The 20,314-nt window shown below is 32.6% G+C and overlaps 1 protein-coding gene across 5 annotated transcripts in view; it reads left to right on the top strand.

The window, feature by feature from the left end:
• Positions 1–20,314, top strand: part of Lrp1b (LDL receptor related protein 1B) — a 1,779,935-nt gene that overhangs the window by 1,232,527 nt on the left and 527,094 nt on the right. For all 5 annotated transcript variants that reach the window (XM_078017329.1, XM_078017328.1, XM_078017330.1 and 2 more), the window contains exons 33-35: positions 12,229–12,373; positions 16,444–16,565; positions 18,195–18,326. In XM_078017329.1, the coding sequence (XP_077873455.1) occupies positions 12,229–12,373; positions 16,444–16,565; positions 18,195–18,326 (399 nt within the window). The remainder of the gene's footprint in view (positions 1–12,228; positions 12,374–16,443; positions 16,566–18,194; positions 18,327–20,314) is intronic.

The raw sequence follows: 20,314 nt of genomic DNA, 5'->3' as shown, positions 1-20,314 counted from the left end.
ATACCTAGTGAGTTTTAAGGTATGAAAATGAGGACCCAATGAAGTGCTAACATAATGATGTTCACTTAGAGTTACTTTAGAGAGTAAATTCATTTTTGATTATTATATGATTTATATTTAAAATATAACATTAATGATTAAATAAACTATAAAATAAAAGATTGTAGAATGTTGCCTACTCTACAAATAATAATTTTATTTTGTGATTCAAAAGGTTGCTCCAAACATCTGATGACCCATTTAATTCAACTGAAAGTATTGGGTTGCAGTGACATAATATTTTACTAATTGTTTAAATGGACTTTTCCTCCAGAAATACATTATAACATGTACATTTTATGTTTTCATTTTCAAGGGAATAAATATATTATATAACTTGGAAAAGACAGAACATGGCAAATGGGAGTACCAAAATTCATTTGTGACAGTTTTTATACTTTCACCTTTTTCTTAGTAATATATTGACACATACACCCTCACATATTTCAAGTCAGTAATTTTACAATATTAATTATTTGGCAGTGTCATGAATTGTGTAATAACTATAAGAAAGATGTTCATATTTTAATAATAAGAACAGAACATTAAATTATTCAAGATAGTACAGTTAATTTTAAAATATTGAAACCTTATATACAGTGTCTTTAAAAATGATGCAATACTGACTTTTGATTCTCATTCTGTTTTAAAAACTTATTCAAGAAGTGCATTGAAAAGAAGTTTCAGAATAATTAAAATCAGAGTTTAAATTATATAATATTGCTAATATAGCAAACTGTTGAAACCTGCATAAATGCTAATTTTTAAAGAAATTAATTTTTTGTGAAATTATGGTTTAATGCTATATCTAGAAATATTAAAATTTACAAAGATTAAAAAATATATTTATAAACTGCCTTTTACTTTTAATTTGTTACTAGCTTTACTTTGCAAAGTCAATAGATGCTTCTATATCAGTATTTTAATTTTTACAAAATATTCATCTCTATGCATATACCTAGTTAAATAATTACCTATACATGTACATTTGTTATTTTCACTGGTAAATTTGAGCACTTTACTCAGGTGAAGGATTCCACAGAGAAGTTTTGGACCTGGGTTTATATTTGAAGAGAAGGAATTAATACTGTGTGACAGGTCAGTTGTGGGATAGGGCATGATTAAAAGCTGGAGAAATCTAGGAGGTTGTTGTTGGAGTTCAGCTGAGAAACTGATAGCTTCGACAAGTTTAATTGCAGTAAAAATGGGGTAGAGGTCTAAAGAAATAATTTGGCCGGAGACAATTAGAATATGTTGTACAAGTAAAAATAGATCTGATTTTATACAGGGTGAGATTTCCTTTAGTGGATCCTGTGCTTCTTCTCTGACTGGACATTCCAACTGTCTCAAACTCATTATAATAAATAATAAACACAGCATTCTCTCCTACCCGAATGATAAGTTGATATGACAGTGTATAGTGGTCTCTAAAGGCTACCTAACACAATGTCATAAACTGGTGAACTTAAACAACAGAAGTTTCTTTCATTTAGTTTTGGAAGCTGGAAGTTCAAGATGAAGGTATCAGCAGTTTGGGTTTCTCCTAAGGACTTCTTGGCCACATCCTCACCATGTCCTCATGTAGTATTTCTCTCTGTGTTCATGATCCTATTTTTTTCCCATTGGTTTAGGGACTACCTTTTGAGCTCATTTAATCTTAATTATCTCTTTAAATACCCTATCTGCTAATGGAGTCATGGGGTTTAGGGTTTTAATATATGAATTTTGAGGAATGTAGATTAAGTGGGGAACACACTTGACCTTTCCATAAAGGGGAAGATCATCCACTAACTCTACTCTCTTTGACCCAGCTTAACCTGAGCTTTTGAACAGTGGGGCAAAATGATTGTCTCAAAACTTTTTCTTAAACAGTACATATGTAACATGAATGGTTCTTTATTCCTACTCTCTCCCTCTTCCTCTTCTTTTCCTGATTTTTTTTTCTGATGGAAATTGTAGAGAACATAAGTTTCCATAGAATAAACCCTGCTTTATATTTTCTAAGTATCCTAGCAAGCAGTCCACCAGAGCTGCCTTGTTTTTGTCAATTTTTGAATTTCTCTCTCAATGTCATTCTCTTCTTCATCATTGCACAAACACTAGCTCACTGGCAATACAGTCAAGCCGTCAACTTGAAAATTAAATTACCTGCCATTCTCAAGTTTTCCTCCACATAACCCAGGTCTGCCCTTTCAGCTCTCAATGAGGCAAGTCACTCACTATAACAATGAATGGAAAAGAGTTTAGGGCCATATCTGTCAGTTCAAGGTCACAAATTCTTCAAAATAATTTCTGAGCTTTGTATGGCAATGCTCTCCATACCACCTTCCCTGTCTTCCTCCAAATTATCTGTTTAAGAAAAAGTCTTGGAGAAAGAAAAGCAAAGGAGACTTCTGGTCCCTTCACTGCCACAAGAAACAGACAAAACGCAGAAAGCTACTCCCTCAAAGAACAGCTCACGAGCTAACAGAGGATTGCATTCAGACAAATCCACCTCTGATGGTCCAGGTGGAGGGGCGTTCCTGATTTGCAATAGGTACGATATAAAAATGTAATGGTTCCTCCATAATTATAAATACTAGACTCATTCTAATATGTAGGCCTTTCACTAGTTCATGGCAGTTGTTTTTTCCTTTAAAACAAGCTGCCTTTTGGTTATTCCATATTTTTTCATATTATGATTAATCTAGTCACAGAAAATTGAAAATTGATTGTAATTCGGTGTTCCTAGAATACAGACCACAGAAAACAGTAATCTGGTGATGGAAAAGTAAGCAGGCATCTAACATAGTTGGCCTTTGTGTCATGTTCAGGGGTTGGGTAGGAGGAAGCCTTTAATTTGTTTTGCTTTTGTGGTACTAGGGATTGAACCCAGGAGTACCCTACCCCTGAGCTACATCAAGCCCTTTTTACTTTTTATTTTGAAACAGGGTCTTACTAAGTTGCAAAAGTTGGCCTCGAAATTGTGATCCTCCTGCCTTAGTCTCCCAAATCACTGAGATTGCAGGCATGTGCCACCAGGTCCAGCTAACGAAAAATCTTAGAGACAGAGCAGTGTGCTCACATTTACTTTCCAGAAAGATCACTTTGGTATTTCAGTCAGGAACCTGGGAAGTGATGAAACACTGAACTAAAGAGTTTCTGTACAGTGCATCCCTGGGATAGGAAGGGTGAAAAATTAAGTAAGTTTTCTCAGGTTAGACTGGGCTTGAGAGAGACAATGGAGTTGGGAAGGGAGAAAAGATGACTGATGTTTACCTCAGATGAGAGAATCTTCATCCTCTCATGAAAGGAAAAAGAAGTATAATTAGGAAAGAAGCATAATTAGGAAAAATAAAATAAGTTTTACTTTGGTGTTGTAGAGATGGCTTCATTATATTCAGGTAGAAATGCCTTCTATAGTTAGATATAAGGAGTGAAGATTAAGGAATGGATAGTTATATATAAAATGGGCATTTCCCATCCCTACCAAATCCCCAGTCTATTGACACTATCTGAAGTCCTTTGGCTATTTTTTTGGATAGGTTTTGTCATGCCTCATGATTTTTTAAAAGTTGTGCTTATTATTTGACTTGATATCATGGAATCTGGAGCTGGAGCTCTCATAAGCCCTCTCCTCAGCATGCATTTTTCCTGAAATTCTCTGAGTTTCAGCTTCTGTATGGAACCTTCATCTCTAGATTTGTTTCTCTCATTTTTGGAAGCTGTGAACCATCTCATCATCATATTGGAGGTTTCTTTTCTGCCAGTCTTTTCTTCCTAGATAGCACATGCTCTTCCACAGACTACTGTATTAAGTTTTAGTGAAGTCAAGCTTCCAGGAGCTTTCTGAGAAACAGTTCTGATGAATTTATAGACAATGTTATCTTAAATTTCTTGTTTTATACTTTAAATTGATTAATTGTTTATGGAGATCCGTGTTGGAAATTATTTTGATCTTTGTCTTCTCAATTTAAATGTGCAGATAAGAAGTCTAATGCTATTCTTCTACTTTATCTTTTGATCATTCACCATTTTTTTCCTCTATGAAAAAATGTAGAATCATTTATTTGCCCTCTTTATTCTAGCATTTCATGATACTGTGTGTCCCTTTTCTTCTGTCATACCAGGAATATATATGGCTATTTCAATCTACGTCCTTCAATTCTGAAAAACAATGTTGTGTCCTTGATAGTTTTCCTCTATTTCTCAATTTTCTCTAGCTGCTCCTTCTCTTTTGGTTTCCTGGTTCAGACATAATTATCTTGCTTCAGCGTTTGTTCCTGCCATTGCTATCAGCATGGTATGATGCAGCCAGCGTGTATCTCTAGCCACATAGCATGCACTATGCTATTTGGACTTTAAACTTCCAGATCTGTAAGCTGAATAACCTCTTTATCTATAAAGTTAACCATTCTCTGGAATTTCATTACAGTAATGAAAAGCTGATGAATACAGTAGTCATTTTTCAGTTATGTATTTTTTCTTTACTTTCTCTTCATCTTTATCATGATTATTGGAAATTGTGATTTCAAGAGGCAGGGATATGCAACAGTAAGTGTCATCTAAAGTACCTAGACTGAGCCAGGCATTGTGGAACATGCCTATAATCCCAGCAGCTGGGGAGCCCGAGGCAGGAGGATCTCAAGTTCACAGCCAGCCTCAGCAATTTAGCAAGGGTCTAAGCAATTTACGAAGATTCTGTCTCAAAATAAAAAAGGTCTGGGATGTGGTGAATGTGTTTCAATGGTTATATGCCCTGACTATCCCTGGCATAAATAAACAAAGAAACAAACACTGATAGGTTTTAGTTCACCTATTTGTTATCCCTCTCTCTCTTCCTTTCTCCCTCACCCTCCATCTCTTTCTCTCTCTCTTTCAGAAGGGAGAAAGAACCTCTCAGTTATCAGTTTCTTCAAAGTATTGGGCTGAATAGTTTTCCCCCAATGAGAGACTTCTTAATATCTCATCTGAGAGATAAAGCCTGGGTCTCTTGATTTGGAAATTTAGTCGGTAGTTCATTTTTATTTTTCCTTTCTTTTTTGGTTGCTGAAGCTGGCTTTGAACTTGGGATCCTTCTGCCTCAGCCTCCAAATCCACTGGGATTACAGGTGCATGCCAAGGCACTGGGGGCTTGGTCAGTGGTTCTTTTTTTTTTTTATTTATTTTTTATCTTTTTTTTATTGATTGTTCAAAACATTACAGAGCTCAAGACATATCATCTTTCATACATTCGACTCAATTGGATTTTGAACTCCCCAAATACATAATACAGACACACTTCTGTTACATACTCACATTTTTACATAATGGCATATTAGTGACTGTTGTTTTCTGCTACCTTTCCTATCCCCTACTATCCCCCCTCCCCTCCCCTCCCCTCCCATCTTCCCTCTCTACCTCCTCTGCTGTTGTTCAATTCTCTCCCCTTTTTTCCCCCCACCCCCTTGCCCCTCATAACCTCTTATAATTTTGTGTATCACTGAAGGTCTCCTACCATTTCCATATGTTTTCCCTTCTCTCTTCCTTTCTCTCCCCCCATTCGTCTTAGTTTACTGGTAGTCTTTTCCTCATGCTCTTCCTTCCTGTTCTATTCTTAGTGGCTCTCTTTATATCAAAGAAGACATTTGACATTTGTTTTTTAGGGCTTGGCTAGCTTCACTTAGCATAATCTGCTCTAATGCCATCCATTTCCCTGCAAATTCTATGATTTTGTCGTTTCTTAGTGCTGCATAATACTCCATTGTGTATAGCTGCCACAATTTTTTTATCCACTCATCTATTGAAGGGCATCTAGGTTGGTTCCACAGTCTAGCTATTGTGAATTGTGCTGCTATAATCATTGATGTGGCCGTATCCGTATAGTGTGCTCTTTTAAGGTCCTCAGGGAATAGTCCAAGAAGGGCAATAGCTGGGTCAAATGGTGGATCCATTCCCAGCTTTCCCAGGAATCTCCATACTGCTTTCCAAATTGGCCTCACCATTTTGCAGTCCCACCAGCAGTGAACAAGTGTGCCCTTTTCCCCACATCCTCGCCAACACTTGTTGTTGTTTGACTTCATAATGGCTGCCAATCTTACAGGAGTGAAATGGTATCTTAGGGTGGTTTTGATTTGCATTTCTCTGATTGCTAGAGATGGTGAGCATTTTCTCATGTGCTTGTGGATTGATTGTATGTCCTCCTCTGAGAAGTGTCTGTTCAGGTCCTTGGCCCATTTGTTGATTGGATTATTTGTTATCTTATTGTTTAATTTTTTGAGTTCTTTGTACATTCTGGATATTAGGGCTCTATCTGAGGTGTGAGGGGTAAAAATTTGTTCCCAGGATGTAGGCTCTCTATTTACCTCTTTTACTGTTTCTCTTGCTGAGAAAAAACTTTTTAGTTTAAGTAGGTCCCATTGGTCAGTGGTTCTTAACCTTAGTTGTACATTTGAGTAGCAGGAGTTTTGAAATATGCTGATAGGATTGGCTGCATAGGCCAAAACAACTCAGCAACATATCTGGGGGCAGAACCCAGGCATGTTTTCAAAGATCCTCCAGGTGATTCCGATGTTTGTATTGAAGACACACGGAATGAGTAGCAGCAGAACCTCAGCATCACCTGTGCTTTTCATAAATTCAGGATCTCGGACCCCAGCTTAGACCTACAGAATTATCAGTTCTGGAGTCACCAGCAATCTGCATTTTAACACTCCTTGTGTATATTACAGATATTGTTCAATTTGGCATCGTTTAGTGTAGATTATTACTCAATCCTCACTGGGCCTCCTCAGTCCTTCGGGGCAGTATCTGGTTTTTGCATGGCTTGAGGAGGGCACTCTACACTGTACTTGGCTCCTTAGACTAAACGACCGTCCTTCATCGATTACACCTATCTTCCCATTTTATATGTCTTCAGGCCCACAATTTACAATCAGTTTTGAAGTTCTGCACTAAAAATTAACTTGCATCTGCCTCTTCCTCTTGTAGGTCTAGATTTTCATTTTATCTATAAAATCAGTCACCAATTATAATCTACCTTTAAACTTCTATTTTGTTGTTGTTGTTATTGTTGCCTTGGCCTTCTCCTATTTCTTATTTTTGTAGTTTTATGCTTTTCTTCATTACTTTCTTGTAAGTTTTGGTCTTCTAAGAGAGAGCAGAGATGATAAAATTGCCAGATAAAATACAGAACATTCAGTTGAACTTGAATTTCAAACAAACAATAGTTTTTTTTTTTTTTTTTAAGAGAGAGAGAGAGAGAATTGTAATATTTATTTATTTATTTATTTTTTTTAGTTTTTCAGCAGACACAACATCTTTTTTTGTATGTGGTGCTGAGGATCGAACCCGGGCTGCACGCATGCCAGGCGAGCGCACTACCGCTTGAGCCACATCCCCAGCCCCAAAATAAAATTTTTTATACTAATAAATTATTTGTGTTTTATCTGAAATTCAAGTGTAGCTAGGTATTATATCTTCTCTTTTAAAGGTGAAAGTCTAGTGCTTGAGAAAATCTGATTTTAAACCATGAGCCTCAACAATTCTGGCACAATTCAATCAAAATAAATAATATCAATAACTTCACAAGTACATTATAAATTTTGATGATGTATTTTAAGATGTAAAGCTCTTATCAAAATTTCAGAATGATTATTCTGAAATACAATAACCAAAACATTTGTATATGCAACTCCTTTAATTTATTATAAAACTGCAATTTGTATTTATTGAATTATGTTTACATTGCAGAGTATAGTATTATTAGGTCCAGTGTGAGACTATTTTATGTACAGTGCATTTCTTTAGTGGAAATAGTGTTGAAATTTAAGTAATACTGACTGGAAGTTATTGTCACATTCCTTTTGTGTGACTTTTAGGTTACCTGCTTTTTATTTGCTCATTTTTAACAGGAGGTATATTAACATGTCATAAATCATTTATGGTGATTAAATGAAACAAGTTTTCTTGTGCTCAGAGTCTAGCAAAAGGCCTGGAACTTAGTAAATTCTTATTAAATAGTATTATCTATTCTACTATATATAATAGTTATAATAAGGTTTATACTGACACTTTCGTTCACCCTCTCTCTCCTGTGAAGTCTTCAAGATTCCTTTGAAATCTCTATTAGCAAATATATCACTTTTCTAGAGCTGCTATAACCAAGTTCCCCAGACTGGATGATGTCATAGGCATGTTTTCAAAGAACTTTTTTCACAATTCTGCAAGTGGGAAGTCTGAGATCAAGGCGTCAGCAGGGTTGGTTTATCTTGAGGTTACTCTCCTTGGCCTGTAGCTGGCGGTCTTCTTTTGTTTTCACATGTCCTTTCCTCTATGCATCCAAATTTTCCTTTTCTATGGAGACACCAGTCATACTGAATTACATTGGATCAGGACCTACCATAACATATACATTTTAATTTAATTACTTTTTTTTTTGAGGTGCTTGGGGGTTGAACCCAATAGCACTCTAACTCTGAGGCACATCTATCTATCTATCTATCTATCTATCTATCTATCTATCTATCTATCTATCTATCTATCTAATCTGGGTCATTGGGGGTCCTGCCCTCAGAAGGCATTTCTATATATATAGCGCTAAGTTCCCCAGCTTGTTGACCTTGAACTGGGATCTTTCTACCTCAGGCTATTGAGTTACCGGGCTTATAGGAATGTGCTATTTTTTAAGGACCCTGTCTACAAATCCAGTCACAATCTGAGGTACTAGGGATTCAGATTCAAGCATATGAATATGAAGGGTGGTGTCTCCTAAGCCTGTAACAATAAAGCACGGTTTCAGATTTAAGCACTTTTAAAATACTAATAATTTCTGAAATTTCTAGCATATTTATGTCAATAATAGCATAAGACAAAAAAAATTGAGACAAACTAGATATTACTCCAGGTAGTACTTACAGTAAAAAACAAATAATTTTAAGTTGGAGGGATCTTGAAAAATTAAAATATATAAAAAGGAAAGGAGAGAATATTTTCAGATGCTGGGAGAAAGGGTCTTATTTAAATGTTTTATAAGTTATGAGTTGTAATGGGAGATATTTTTAGGATATGTATTTCCCCAATCATTTCATAGGTATTTAGGGAATATGTACATCATGTTCAGTTCAAAAGAAGGCAAAGTTCTGTGAAAAATACAAAGAAATACAAAGCAGGATCCTTGCTCTCAGGAGCTTTTCTCTCTAGATAAGAAGCCAACACTAGTACAAGTGAAATAAAGAAAAACAGCAACAATTATATAAAACCATATAATTCTGTCTGTAGAGAACTTTGGGTCACTGAGGAAGAGAGGTGTCACTATGTGGGAGTTTGAGATACTTCTCTAAAGTTGGGGTTCATATTTCCCCATTGAAAGGCAATGTGGTATAATGGAATGTGCCTAGTTCTATTATGACATTAATCACAGTCTTTATTGATTTTTTATATTTGTTCATTCATCTTTGTCTCTATCACTAGAACATACAGTCTATAAAGGCAGTTACCTTATTTGTTTTGCCTACTATCAATTTCTCACCATCTACAATGGTATTTTATACATAATAGATGCTGGTATTAGTCTATTTTCTGTTGCTAATAGCATAACATTGCAGACAGGATAAATTTTAATGAAAAAAGAGGTTTAATTTGGTTCACACTTCTGAAGGTTCAATGTTCAGAGGCCACATCTGTACAATATTAGTGGAATAAATAAATGCATTAATATCATGAAATAATAAGTATGGAGAGTTAGAAAGAAGTCTCAATATGTAGAAAAAAATTCAATTTATGTAGGGTTTTAAAAATGACAGGAAATTTTAAATTTGAAACAGAATGTAATTAGAAGATTTTGAAGAATCTCAAGAATTAGGAATAAACTAAATATGTTTTTAAAGGACTATAACAATCTACAATAGTTTTTCCAGAATAACTGTGGTCTCAGTTTCACATTGGTCACTGGTGAAATTCCTGTTGTTTAAGTGCTAATGGTCTTTCATGGGCCAGGCACTCTTTGGTCATAGTCCTCAAGGTCATGGTTCTTTGTATTTAGTTCCTTCTCCCATTTATTTAACAATCCTTTACCAGCACATTAGAGTTTAATTGGTTACTCTCAGTAACTGGGAATTTGACATGATTTTGGGTTACTCTTAGAAGCACCACCTGATCAAAAAGTTTAATACAGAATTGGATTACATAGTCACCTCTACTTCCCAGAACACCTGACATTTTGACTGTTGTCTGTGAAAATTAGTCTTCTCTAGCAGGCTGAAATCGGAAGGGAATTTTTGTAGGGTGATCATTCATAGCATCTGCATAGGGTGGCTACTTTCTAGATAGGAAGAAAGAATGTCAAGGAAGTATTTTTTTTTTCCCAATGAATTCCCATAGCAACTAGAAAAAAAAGTAATCATAAAAGAATTTGTATGATCTTGCTGTAGAAATTTGTTAAAAAATTCAGGTTTGAAAAAATGGAATCCTGGGTCATGATAGGTTAGGTCATAGCTTACTGAAACATGAGAATTTGCACAGAGATACATCTTTGAAAATCATCCAGCCTCTTGACTGTTTTAAGTTTTAGTGTCATGTTGTTCCTGTTCAAGGCCCCTTGGGTCCTAATGGGTTAGTAATAAAAGAAAATTCTTTGAGTGGTGCTTTCAGTTAACGTTGGTCCTGAACAAAATTTCCTGGATTTCCATTGTGATGACATTGAGCCTCAATTAGCAATGTCCCTATGGTGAGGTGCTTTTGTCTAAGAGATAGAAATGGAACACATTTTGAATTAAGGCTACTTTGAAAACCAAAAACTTATTTTGGACCTATTCTGTGTCAGAGACCAGCCAGAAAGGCTCTGAGCCCTACACTTATATTCCTCTTGCCAGGTCTTTAATTTGCTTTTAATTTACCACTTTTATTAATTTTATAAATTCTGAAGTAATATACACATAATAACAAAACAATAAATACAAAAAAGACTGTCATTAACAGAATATCATTTAATTTAACCCTTCCAGCTTCAGTCTCACTTTCAAAAACAGATCTTTTATAGCTGTTTAAGTTCTCCCAGGGTTCTATCCAATGTATACATAATATTTATTTATCAGTTTTACATATCATGCATTTTTCTGATATGAAAGACAAAAATCTAATAATTTCTATTATTCTTACTAATTTCACCCTTTCCAGTTTTCTAGATGATTTTGGTATTTTATTAGTCATTTTCTAATTATATATATTATGCTAAATGTGTCTTTGCTATTCATTTTCAAAATCATCTTATTATTTGTCACTTCATATGAGAATATTCTTTCCAAAATAAATGTCTTATTTGCTTATGAAAACTTTATTTTCACATTGCAAAATTCTTAATATTTATGTCTTCCATCACCATCTTAGCAAGTCTTCTGTGGTTTATTAAAGGCTAATATAGAAAACTGAAAACAAATAACATTTATTAGAATTATACTTGCTTCTGTCCTGGTATAGTGTTTTAACTTCTGGGTCACTAAAAAAATGTAAAGAGTAATAACACCAAGAACAATTGTATTACCTTTTTAAAAAAATAATTCATTAATTACTTAATGTTTAAGCAATTTTTTTCTTTGCAAAACTGTTTTCATCTAGAATTTAAGTCATGATATTATATCTCTATAACTTTGAATTAATAAAATTTTGAAGAAAGAGTATATCTGTGCAAGTATTTCTGTGAAAGGAGTATTTCTCTACAAGGATTTCTGCACAAGAAATAAAAATAATTACTATAATTATGAAGAATCCAGTAATGGAAAATAAAAGTTATTAAAAACTAAAATACAATTAGCAAACAAAAAGCTAGAGAACAATATGTTTTTCATTTTCTTTAGCTATTTTGTTGGACTCTGCTATTTATTTACACATACAGCACAAAACTACTATTGTCATGTTTAAGTATAAAAATAAAAAAAATGTATTATGTATTGATTTGAAGTATGATGATTTTATCAATATAATATGTATTAGATAATATATAAAATGTTATTGATTTTTTGGGGGAAAAAAGGTTAAAGACTTGGGAAAGGAGGAGGAAATTTTGAATAAAAAGTCACTATAGTTTGCGTTTTTCAAAGTAAATGTGATTTTAGTATCTCCCTTAGATTTTTAAATAGAACAAAATAAATCAGAATGTATTACATTTTAATAGCTATTTATTTTATTTAATAAAATATTTATATTCTCCTTTAAAAATCGTTTTTTGTTTTATAGATAAGAAACTCTGGTGGGCAGACCAAAACTTAGCTCAGCTGGGAACCTGTAACAAAAGAGATGGAAGAAACCCCACCATCCTACGAAACAAGACTTCTGGGGTTGTTCATATGAAAGTATATGATAAAGAAGCACAGCAAGGCAAGTCACACTTGGAAATTCATGCCACGTTTTGAGCATATAATGTTCTCTTTTTTCATACTATTTCCTCATTCCAGCAATAGAAGTTTTTACTCTTGCTTCTAATTAAGAAAAAAAAAGGAAAATGTTGCTTAATACTATAGGAGAAATGTCTTTAAAAGTTATGTATTATGATACATAATGAACTTTTAAAATATTAACAAAATGGCCTTACATATCTTAATGTGTCATGTCTTCAAAGAGATAGTTCCTAGTGTTTTTTTTTTATGAGAAAATAGGAATAAAAAAATATCCCAGCAAAATACATACAAAATATAATTAAGCCCAGAAACTGAATGGACTATGGAATTTCAAGTAGACAAAGTGGATATAAGATGTAAAGGTTTTATATTTGAATTGTTTGAAGCATTGAATTGTTTGGCTATAAGCATTTAGTCTTTTTGTTTTGTTTTTCCAAATGGTGTGTAGTGAAATGGAGTGAGAGAACTAACAGATGGTTTACATAGGTGGATTTGTCACCTTGCCCAAATGGCAATTGGATTAGAGCTGCCATCCAGTACAACTATACACCTGCTGGCTCTTTCTTAGTTTTTGCTTTATTATTCATGACATTAATAGAACTCTCTCCTGTAAAAAATATATATATATATATTTTTTTTTCTGTATTCCACTTCCTTATTTCAGTCTTTGCCATGAAAAATCTTCAGTTTTATGTATTTATTTCTAGGAAATTCTTCATGAAAAAAAAATTGGACACTATGTAATGATTTCATCTAGATGATTTGGGGCAGAGAGACAAAAACAGAAAAGAATAGGAGGAAGAATTCAGATCCTACAGGATCTGTATTGAGGAAGACAGGTGACAACCATCAGGCAGGAATTATTGGAGATATCAGTTGAGTGCTGGCTTGCACAACAGGAGAGAAAATGGAGAAAAGCAATGCTTGCCTTCCCTGAGGATGGAGCAGATTTGTTCTAGAAGCCTTACTTGTGAGGGTCAGAGGGAAATATATTTCTTTTTTCATGAAAAGAAATTTTTAAAAAACTTTTAAAAATAATTACTTCAGTAATTAATCTGAAATGATTATTGAGCTTATTTTGGGTGGAAGAGTAACTTGCCTAAAATGTGTGAGACCATGTATTTGATGGCTTGAACACCAAATAAATAAACAAATAAATAAATAGAGACAAATAAATAAATAAAAGAAAATAGGGGTGCTCAACCACTGAGCCACATCCCCAGTCCCATTTTCTATTTTATTTAGAGACAGGATCTCACTGAGTTGCTTAGTTCCTTTCTTTTGCTGAGGCTGGCTTTGAACTTGTAAACCTCCTGTCTCAGTCTTCCCAGCTCCTGGGATTACAGGTGTGTGCCACTATGCCTGCCATTAGCTAACTTTTATTAACTAGATTATCCTATTTTAAAAATTTGTCCCTATAAGTACAGATAAATGAAACATACACTATGAACAGACCCTTAGCACTTAGAAATTAAAGATGTAATATGACTAAGTTTAATATGCAGTGAAAATACCATTTTTTTCTCGAAGAATATGCAGGTAAAATCATCTGTATTAAAGACAATCCCATTAACAGAATCACTGCAGGTAGCTTAAAAGCTTCATTAGTATGAAATATGAGCAATTTATGACTCTTTAAGGTGTTAACATTACTATCTCTTTGGATTTCAGAGTACAATTAGTTGATTCATTTATCATTTTTGACACAGATCACTGGAGAGCTGAGACTTCTTGTTAGTCAAATGGACTTTCTAGCTCCAGTAGTCATTTGGGGCATGAGGTTTGAACATCAATATCATTACAACATTTCAATTCAAGCTAGTATTTCTAACCTGATAGATAATCACTACATGAATTATTACTATAAAAATCACTATATTATTTCCCACTTCACCTGTATTTCATAGGAAAGGATACTTACTATAAATAGTGACTTTGTAAATACTTTTTAATGTTTTATCTCCCCACAGTTATTAAAATGTATTAAATGTATTAAAATTGCTATTATTGCAATTATATTATTCAATATAAAGTAATATAATTAAATAATTATAGATAATCTAATATTTATATATTATTTATGTGTTATATATAATATAAATATGTATACATATTTAATTAAATAATTAATAATTATTTAATATAATTTAATGTTATTTAATATAATTGCTATTATTGCAATTATATTAAGAATTGTACCATTGTAGCCAGGCATGGTGGGGCATGCCTATAATCCCAGTGGCTTGGGAGGCTGAGGCAGGAGGACTGAGGATTCAAAGCCAGCCTCAGCAAAAGTTGCACTAAGCTACTCAGAGAGCCTGTGTTTCTAAATAAAATACAAAATGGGGCTGGGAATGGGGCTCAGTGGTCGAGTGTCCCTGAATGTAATTCCTGGTACCCCTATCCCCCAAAATTAAACCATCCCAGAAGCTCCTGTTTATTCTTTTCACATACTTTTGATATTATCAAAGCTATATAACCCCTCATTTTGTCTTATGTTTATGAATTCATTCTCTTCCCTAACCTGTTTCTTTACTTTGTTCCCCTTATTTTTCCTCTCTGTGTGGTATTTCTTCATACTTTATAGTCAAGTATAATATGTAAATCTCTTTATAGTTGTTCAGGCTTTAGTAAAAGTTAAAATTAATATCTATCTATATGTGTATCGCTATAGATTGGCATAAAAACTAATATATATCTATATGCATATCTCTATAGATTGGCATTATTTTAATGTTTATCCACATGCTTGCTATACAATAATATATATATATATATATATATATATATATATATATGGCCAATAAAGAATTATTGCACACATAATAATATAATTGACTTATTATTTTAAAAAAAAGAGCTGAAATAATATCTTGAGTAAGCTGGGGGATAAAAATGAATTAATTAGTATTCATTAGTTAATTTAGAAAATAATTATAATAGTTTGAAAACTTTGGGTTACTTAAGGTAAAGTTCAGCCTTGACAGAACAGTATCTATAAGAAATGAGCAGAGAATGTGGTAGATATACTGATGAGAAATCTCCCCAATTGAGAGCATTTCACATTTCAGAAATGACAGAGATTGTGACGGGTTTGAATGAACAATTAAATCCCATCAGACTATCTTGAATTCAGGAGATGAGAAATAATGAACTGCATTGGTATTTTAAATTTCCCATAGAGCGCTATTGATTTATAGCTTTCATCATGCTTTGTAATTCTCACTGGATTTATTGCACTTAGTATCAGAGCTTGAACATCCAGTAAATGGCATTGCATGTCCTAGAATAATAAAACTGTTGTAAAGATGGGATATTTAATGAACTTGCTTGGTAAGATTGTAAATTACTAAACTTTACACTACAGCTTTAATTAGCATATTGGGCCTAGTAAATTCAAAAGAACATCTTTATAGAATGCCTACCTGTGATTACCTGACTAATATTTGTCATTGACACTGTAAAGGAGTAAGGAGAATTAATATGCCAATTAATTAGATGACTCTTATGGATGTGTTTAAATATATTTTGGAGAATTAAGTTTCTAGGAATGGAAAAAAATATTTTTTTTTAAATAAAGTACTTATACATACACATGCCTCGTTTTTTAAATGACATGATCTTTGAGTTGTATTAGTAATATAACTTCATAGCTATTTAGGTGACACATTTGGATAAAATATCTTTACAAAGGAAATAACTATGGAGATGAAGTTAAGTTCCAAATAAAAAAAAATAAAAATTCCCTGATTTCTGTGTTCTTACATCATATCAAAGAACTATGATGGTGTTCATGAATAATCAGTTCTCTTTTGCTTTTCTGTAACTATAATCTTTTCATGTATTTCTATTTGCTTTTTCTGAAGGGCAAAATTTAACTATAATTTGCTAATTCAAATTATTTGGAAGAATAAAATGTGAGACTGATCAATATGAAGCAGCTACATTCAGGAATTAAAGGCATAAAATATTTGCTAAATTTTTGATATTGAATAACACTCTTTAATTTTCTTTTTCTTTTTTTTCTTTTTGTGTATTTTTTTTATGCAGGCAGCAACTCTTGCCACCTAAATAATGGTGGATGCTCACAGCTTTGTTTACCAACATCTGAAACTACAAGGACTTGCATGTGTACAGTGGGATATTATCTCCAAAAGAACCGCATGTCATGTCAAGGTATGAAAATTTTTAGTTTTAATGCATTTACTTAATCTACCAGATTGCAGATTTTATGCAACCAAAGTCAGTGAAACATTAGAAAAATAATATTAGCTTGTTAATTGTAAAATGGTGTACTGCTTAGTTTTATACATGTAAAATTTTAGTATATCAGAAATATTTGAAGTATCACTATTTTTTCTTTTAAGACTTCCTGACTTTGAAAAAAATTCCAGCTATTATTCAAAATTAAGGAGAATTAATATGAAAATTAATCAGATGACTTTTATGCACATGTTTTAAACATATTTTGGGTAAACTGTGTTCCTAGGAGAGAAAAAATTTATATCCTTGCTCTGAAAAGAAATTAAATATATCTATACATGACTACATTATTTTTGGCATAATCTTTAAATTGTGTTAGTAATATAATTTAACAACTATTTATGTGGCACATTTGCATAGAATTTGTCCTGCAAAGAAAATAAGATGAAGTTTACTATCAAAAATTAACCAAATGTAGTAGCTTCTACATTCAACTTGAATAGGTAAAAATTGAAGTAAAAAGAGATGGTTGATTGGCTGTAATTAATGTATAGTTTGATTTAGTTTTGTTTACTTTTCAACTAATTTATAGAAGGCATAAGGGAGAATATAAGAACTAGGTTTGCAAAATTGAGGGACAGTAGCACTTCTACTAAAGGAATGCAACATAAAAATATATTTGCTGTTTCTTATTTTATAATCTCTAGTTCTATTATTCCAAAGAACTTTGGTTCTAGAATATTTAATATCTGGTGATTAAAGCTAAATTTTATCTTTTATATTACTTAAAAACTATATGCCAGCATTATTATTTATTGAATTTTAATAAATTATTTGTATTGTACTTATTATATTGCCATGCCTAGTTCTGAGCACCTTATACATGTAATTCACTTATCCTTATAATTTTATGAGGTAGATCTCTTATTATTACTATTTTATAGTTGGGAAAACTTAACTACAGAGAAATTAACATGCCCAAACCCCATGAATAAAAAATGACAGAAACAGATATAAATCTAAGAATCTTGATGTTAATAAAATAATATGTAAATATATAAGTATTTTCTAATATATTAGCAAAATTGATAAGGGTTAGCATAAAAATTTCTGGTAGTATTGTTATTTTATGTGCTTATTTTAGGATATGCTTTTAATGCTGAAAAAGTAAGATATTAATAGCAAAAGATAAGCAATTGGTGCATGTCTAGTGTTCTACAGGATTTAAGAAATTTACTCTTTCTTAAAAATAGATAGATATATATTAGGACAACAACAGTAACAAATAATTATCTCTGTGCTTATGGAAATGGTTTTCCCACGCTAATACCATCATCACCAATTGGGAACTTTTCAGAATTCCACATTATGAGGCCTCTGGAAATGGGCTCAGGAATCCGTTTTAACCAACCTGCTAGAGATCATGTTGTATACTCAAGGTGAAAACCACGATTCCTTACCTTTTAGCTAGTAAGAAAGGGTAGTGTACAATCAAAAATTTTTTAAAAGACTAAGAAATACATTATTAATTTAAATAATATTGATTAAGTTATTTTAATTTTAAATATTTATTTTTGTATTGTTTCTTCCCCCCCAATTTAGGTATAGAATCATTTCTCATGTACTCCGTTCATGAAGGAATCAGGGGAATACCTCTTGAACCAAGTGACAAAATGGATGCTTTGATGCCCATCTCGGGAACTTCATTTGCCGTGGGAATAGATTTCCATGCTGGTAAATAACTTTTTAATTATAATTTAGGTATAATTCTAATATGATTTACTAAGCATGATAGAAATATAACTTTTTATCTGAACTCTGATAGCCAAGTTGGAAATAAGAAAACAAATTGAAGATAAATATTTAAGCCTATCACAAATTGTCTTAAATGTTTTACTTAAAGAAAATATCATGTAAAATTTTCCTAAAATAGAGTATTTAAATTGAAAATAAATTAATATGTTGTGATTTGCTGTTGGCTATTTATTTTTATTTTTATATTTTTCAAATGACATAATACTCTCATCTAGGAACAAATATAAAGGTGTGTAAAGCATTTGAGCTATTTTATAATAAAATTATGATCATATTCAAAATATTTTCAAGATGTGATTTTTAAATCTAATCCAGACAGCAGCAAATGTAATCTAACTAATAGAAAACATTGTAAATACTAAACCGCTTTTAATTATTTTTATCACACTGTGCATCATTTTGGAGTCAGGTTTTACCTTTCCCTCTTATTTGTCAGTACAGGGTGAAAGACAGGAAACTAGCATTTAGCTAATATAAATAAATGACTTGGAATTAATGGTAGACACTGTGGAATTTATTGAAGTTAACTAGTTTTTTTGTGTCCTAATAAAATTATGGAAATGTAGCCAGGCACTGTGGGGCATGCCTGTAATCCCAGTGGTTCAGGAGTCAAAGTCAGGAGGATCACGATTTCAAAGTCAGCCCAAAAAGTGAGTTGCTAAATAACTCAGTGAGACCCTGTCTCCCAGAAAATAGGGCTGGGGATGTAGATCAGTGGTGAGTGTCCCTGAGTTTAATCTCCTGTACCCCTACAAAAAAAAAAAAATTGTAAAAATCTTTCCATCACTCATTTTAACTAAATAATACATTCCCTATGGTAATGTGTTTATATAAGTTCCAGTGTTTATTTGTAAAGATATAAGTTTATCTAACATTAACATTAGAAAAGCAAATTTCTCTTTGGTTGAAAATATTTTTTAAAAAATTTATGCTCAATAATTATTTTTATTATATTTGTATTTTGTATCCAAAGTAGCTTTTTATCAGGAAGAATTAACCTTTAAGTTGAAACTTTTTCATAGTGTGCTTATCATTTGTTTTTAAATTTACTGGTACCTTATAATTATATGTAATAGGGAATTTCATTATGCTATTTTTTACATACATTTAACAATTTGCTCAATCTCATTACTTAATATGTTTTCTTTTCCTCCCTTCCTACTCCCCGTGACATACTTGCTCTACTTTACTGATATACCTTTCTTTAATAGTAATCAGCTTTCATTTTTCTTTTTCTTTTCTCTTTTTTTAATTGCTTTTATTTTTTTAAGTACATGACAGCAGAATGCATCACAATTCTTATTACATATATAGAACACAATTTTTCATATCTCTGTATATAAAGTATGTTCACACCAATTCATGTTTTCATACATGTACTTTGGATAATGATGTCCATCACATTCCACCATCTTTGCTAACCCCCTGCCCCCTCCCTTCCCCTACCACCCCTCTGCCCTATCTAGAGGTCATCTATTTCTCCCATGCTCCCTCTCCCTATCTCACAATGAGTGAGTCACCTTATATCAGAGAAAACATTTGCCATTTACTTTTTTGGGGATTGGCTAACTTCACTTAGTATTATCTTCTCCAACTGCATCCATTTACCTGCAAATGCCATGATTTTATTCTCTTTTATTGCTGAGTAATATTCCATTGTGTATATATGCCACATGAGTCTATACCAAAAGCACTTAAAAACAGCATACTACAGGGACACAGCTACATCAATGTTTATAGCAGCACAATTCACAATAGCTAAACTGTAGAACCAACCTAGATGCCCTTTAGTTGATGAATGGATTTTTAAAAAAATGGCCTACCTTCTGTTGTTATTATTATCGCTATTATACTAACCAATGTATTACCATTATATGTGTATATGTATGTAAATATGTATAAGTGGA

This window comes from Ictidomys tridecemlineatus, chromosome 7 (genome assembly GCF_052094955.1).
Source record: "Ictidomys tridecemlineatus isolate mIctTri1 chromosome 7, mIctTri1.hap1, whole genome shotgun sequence".
In the NCBI taxonomy this organism is placed as follows: Eukaryota; Metazoa; Chordata; class Mammalia; order Rodentia; family Sciuridae; genus Ictidomys; species Ictidomys tridecemlineatus.
Note: the sequence above shows the minus strand (reverse complement) of the source record. Positions and strands in the feature narration are given on the sequence as shown.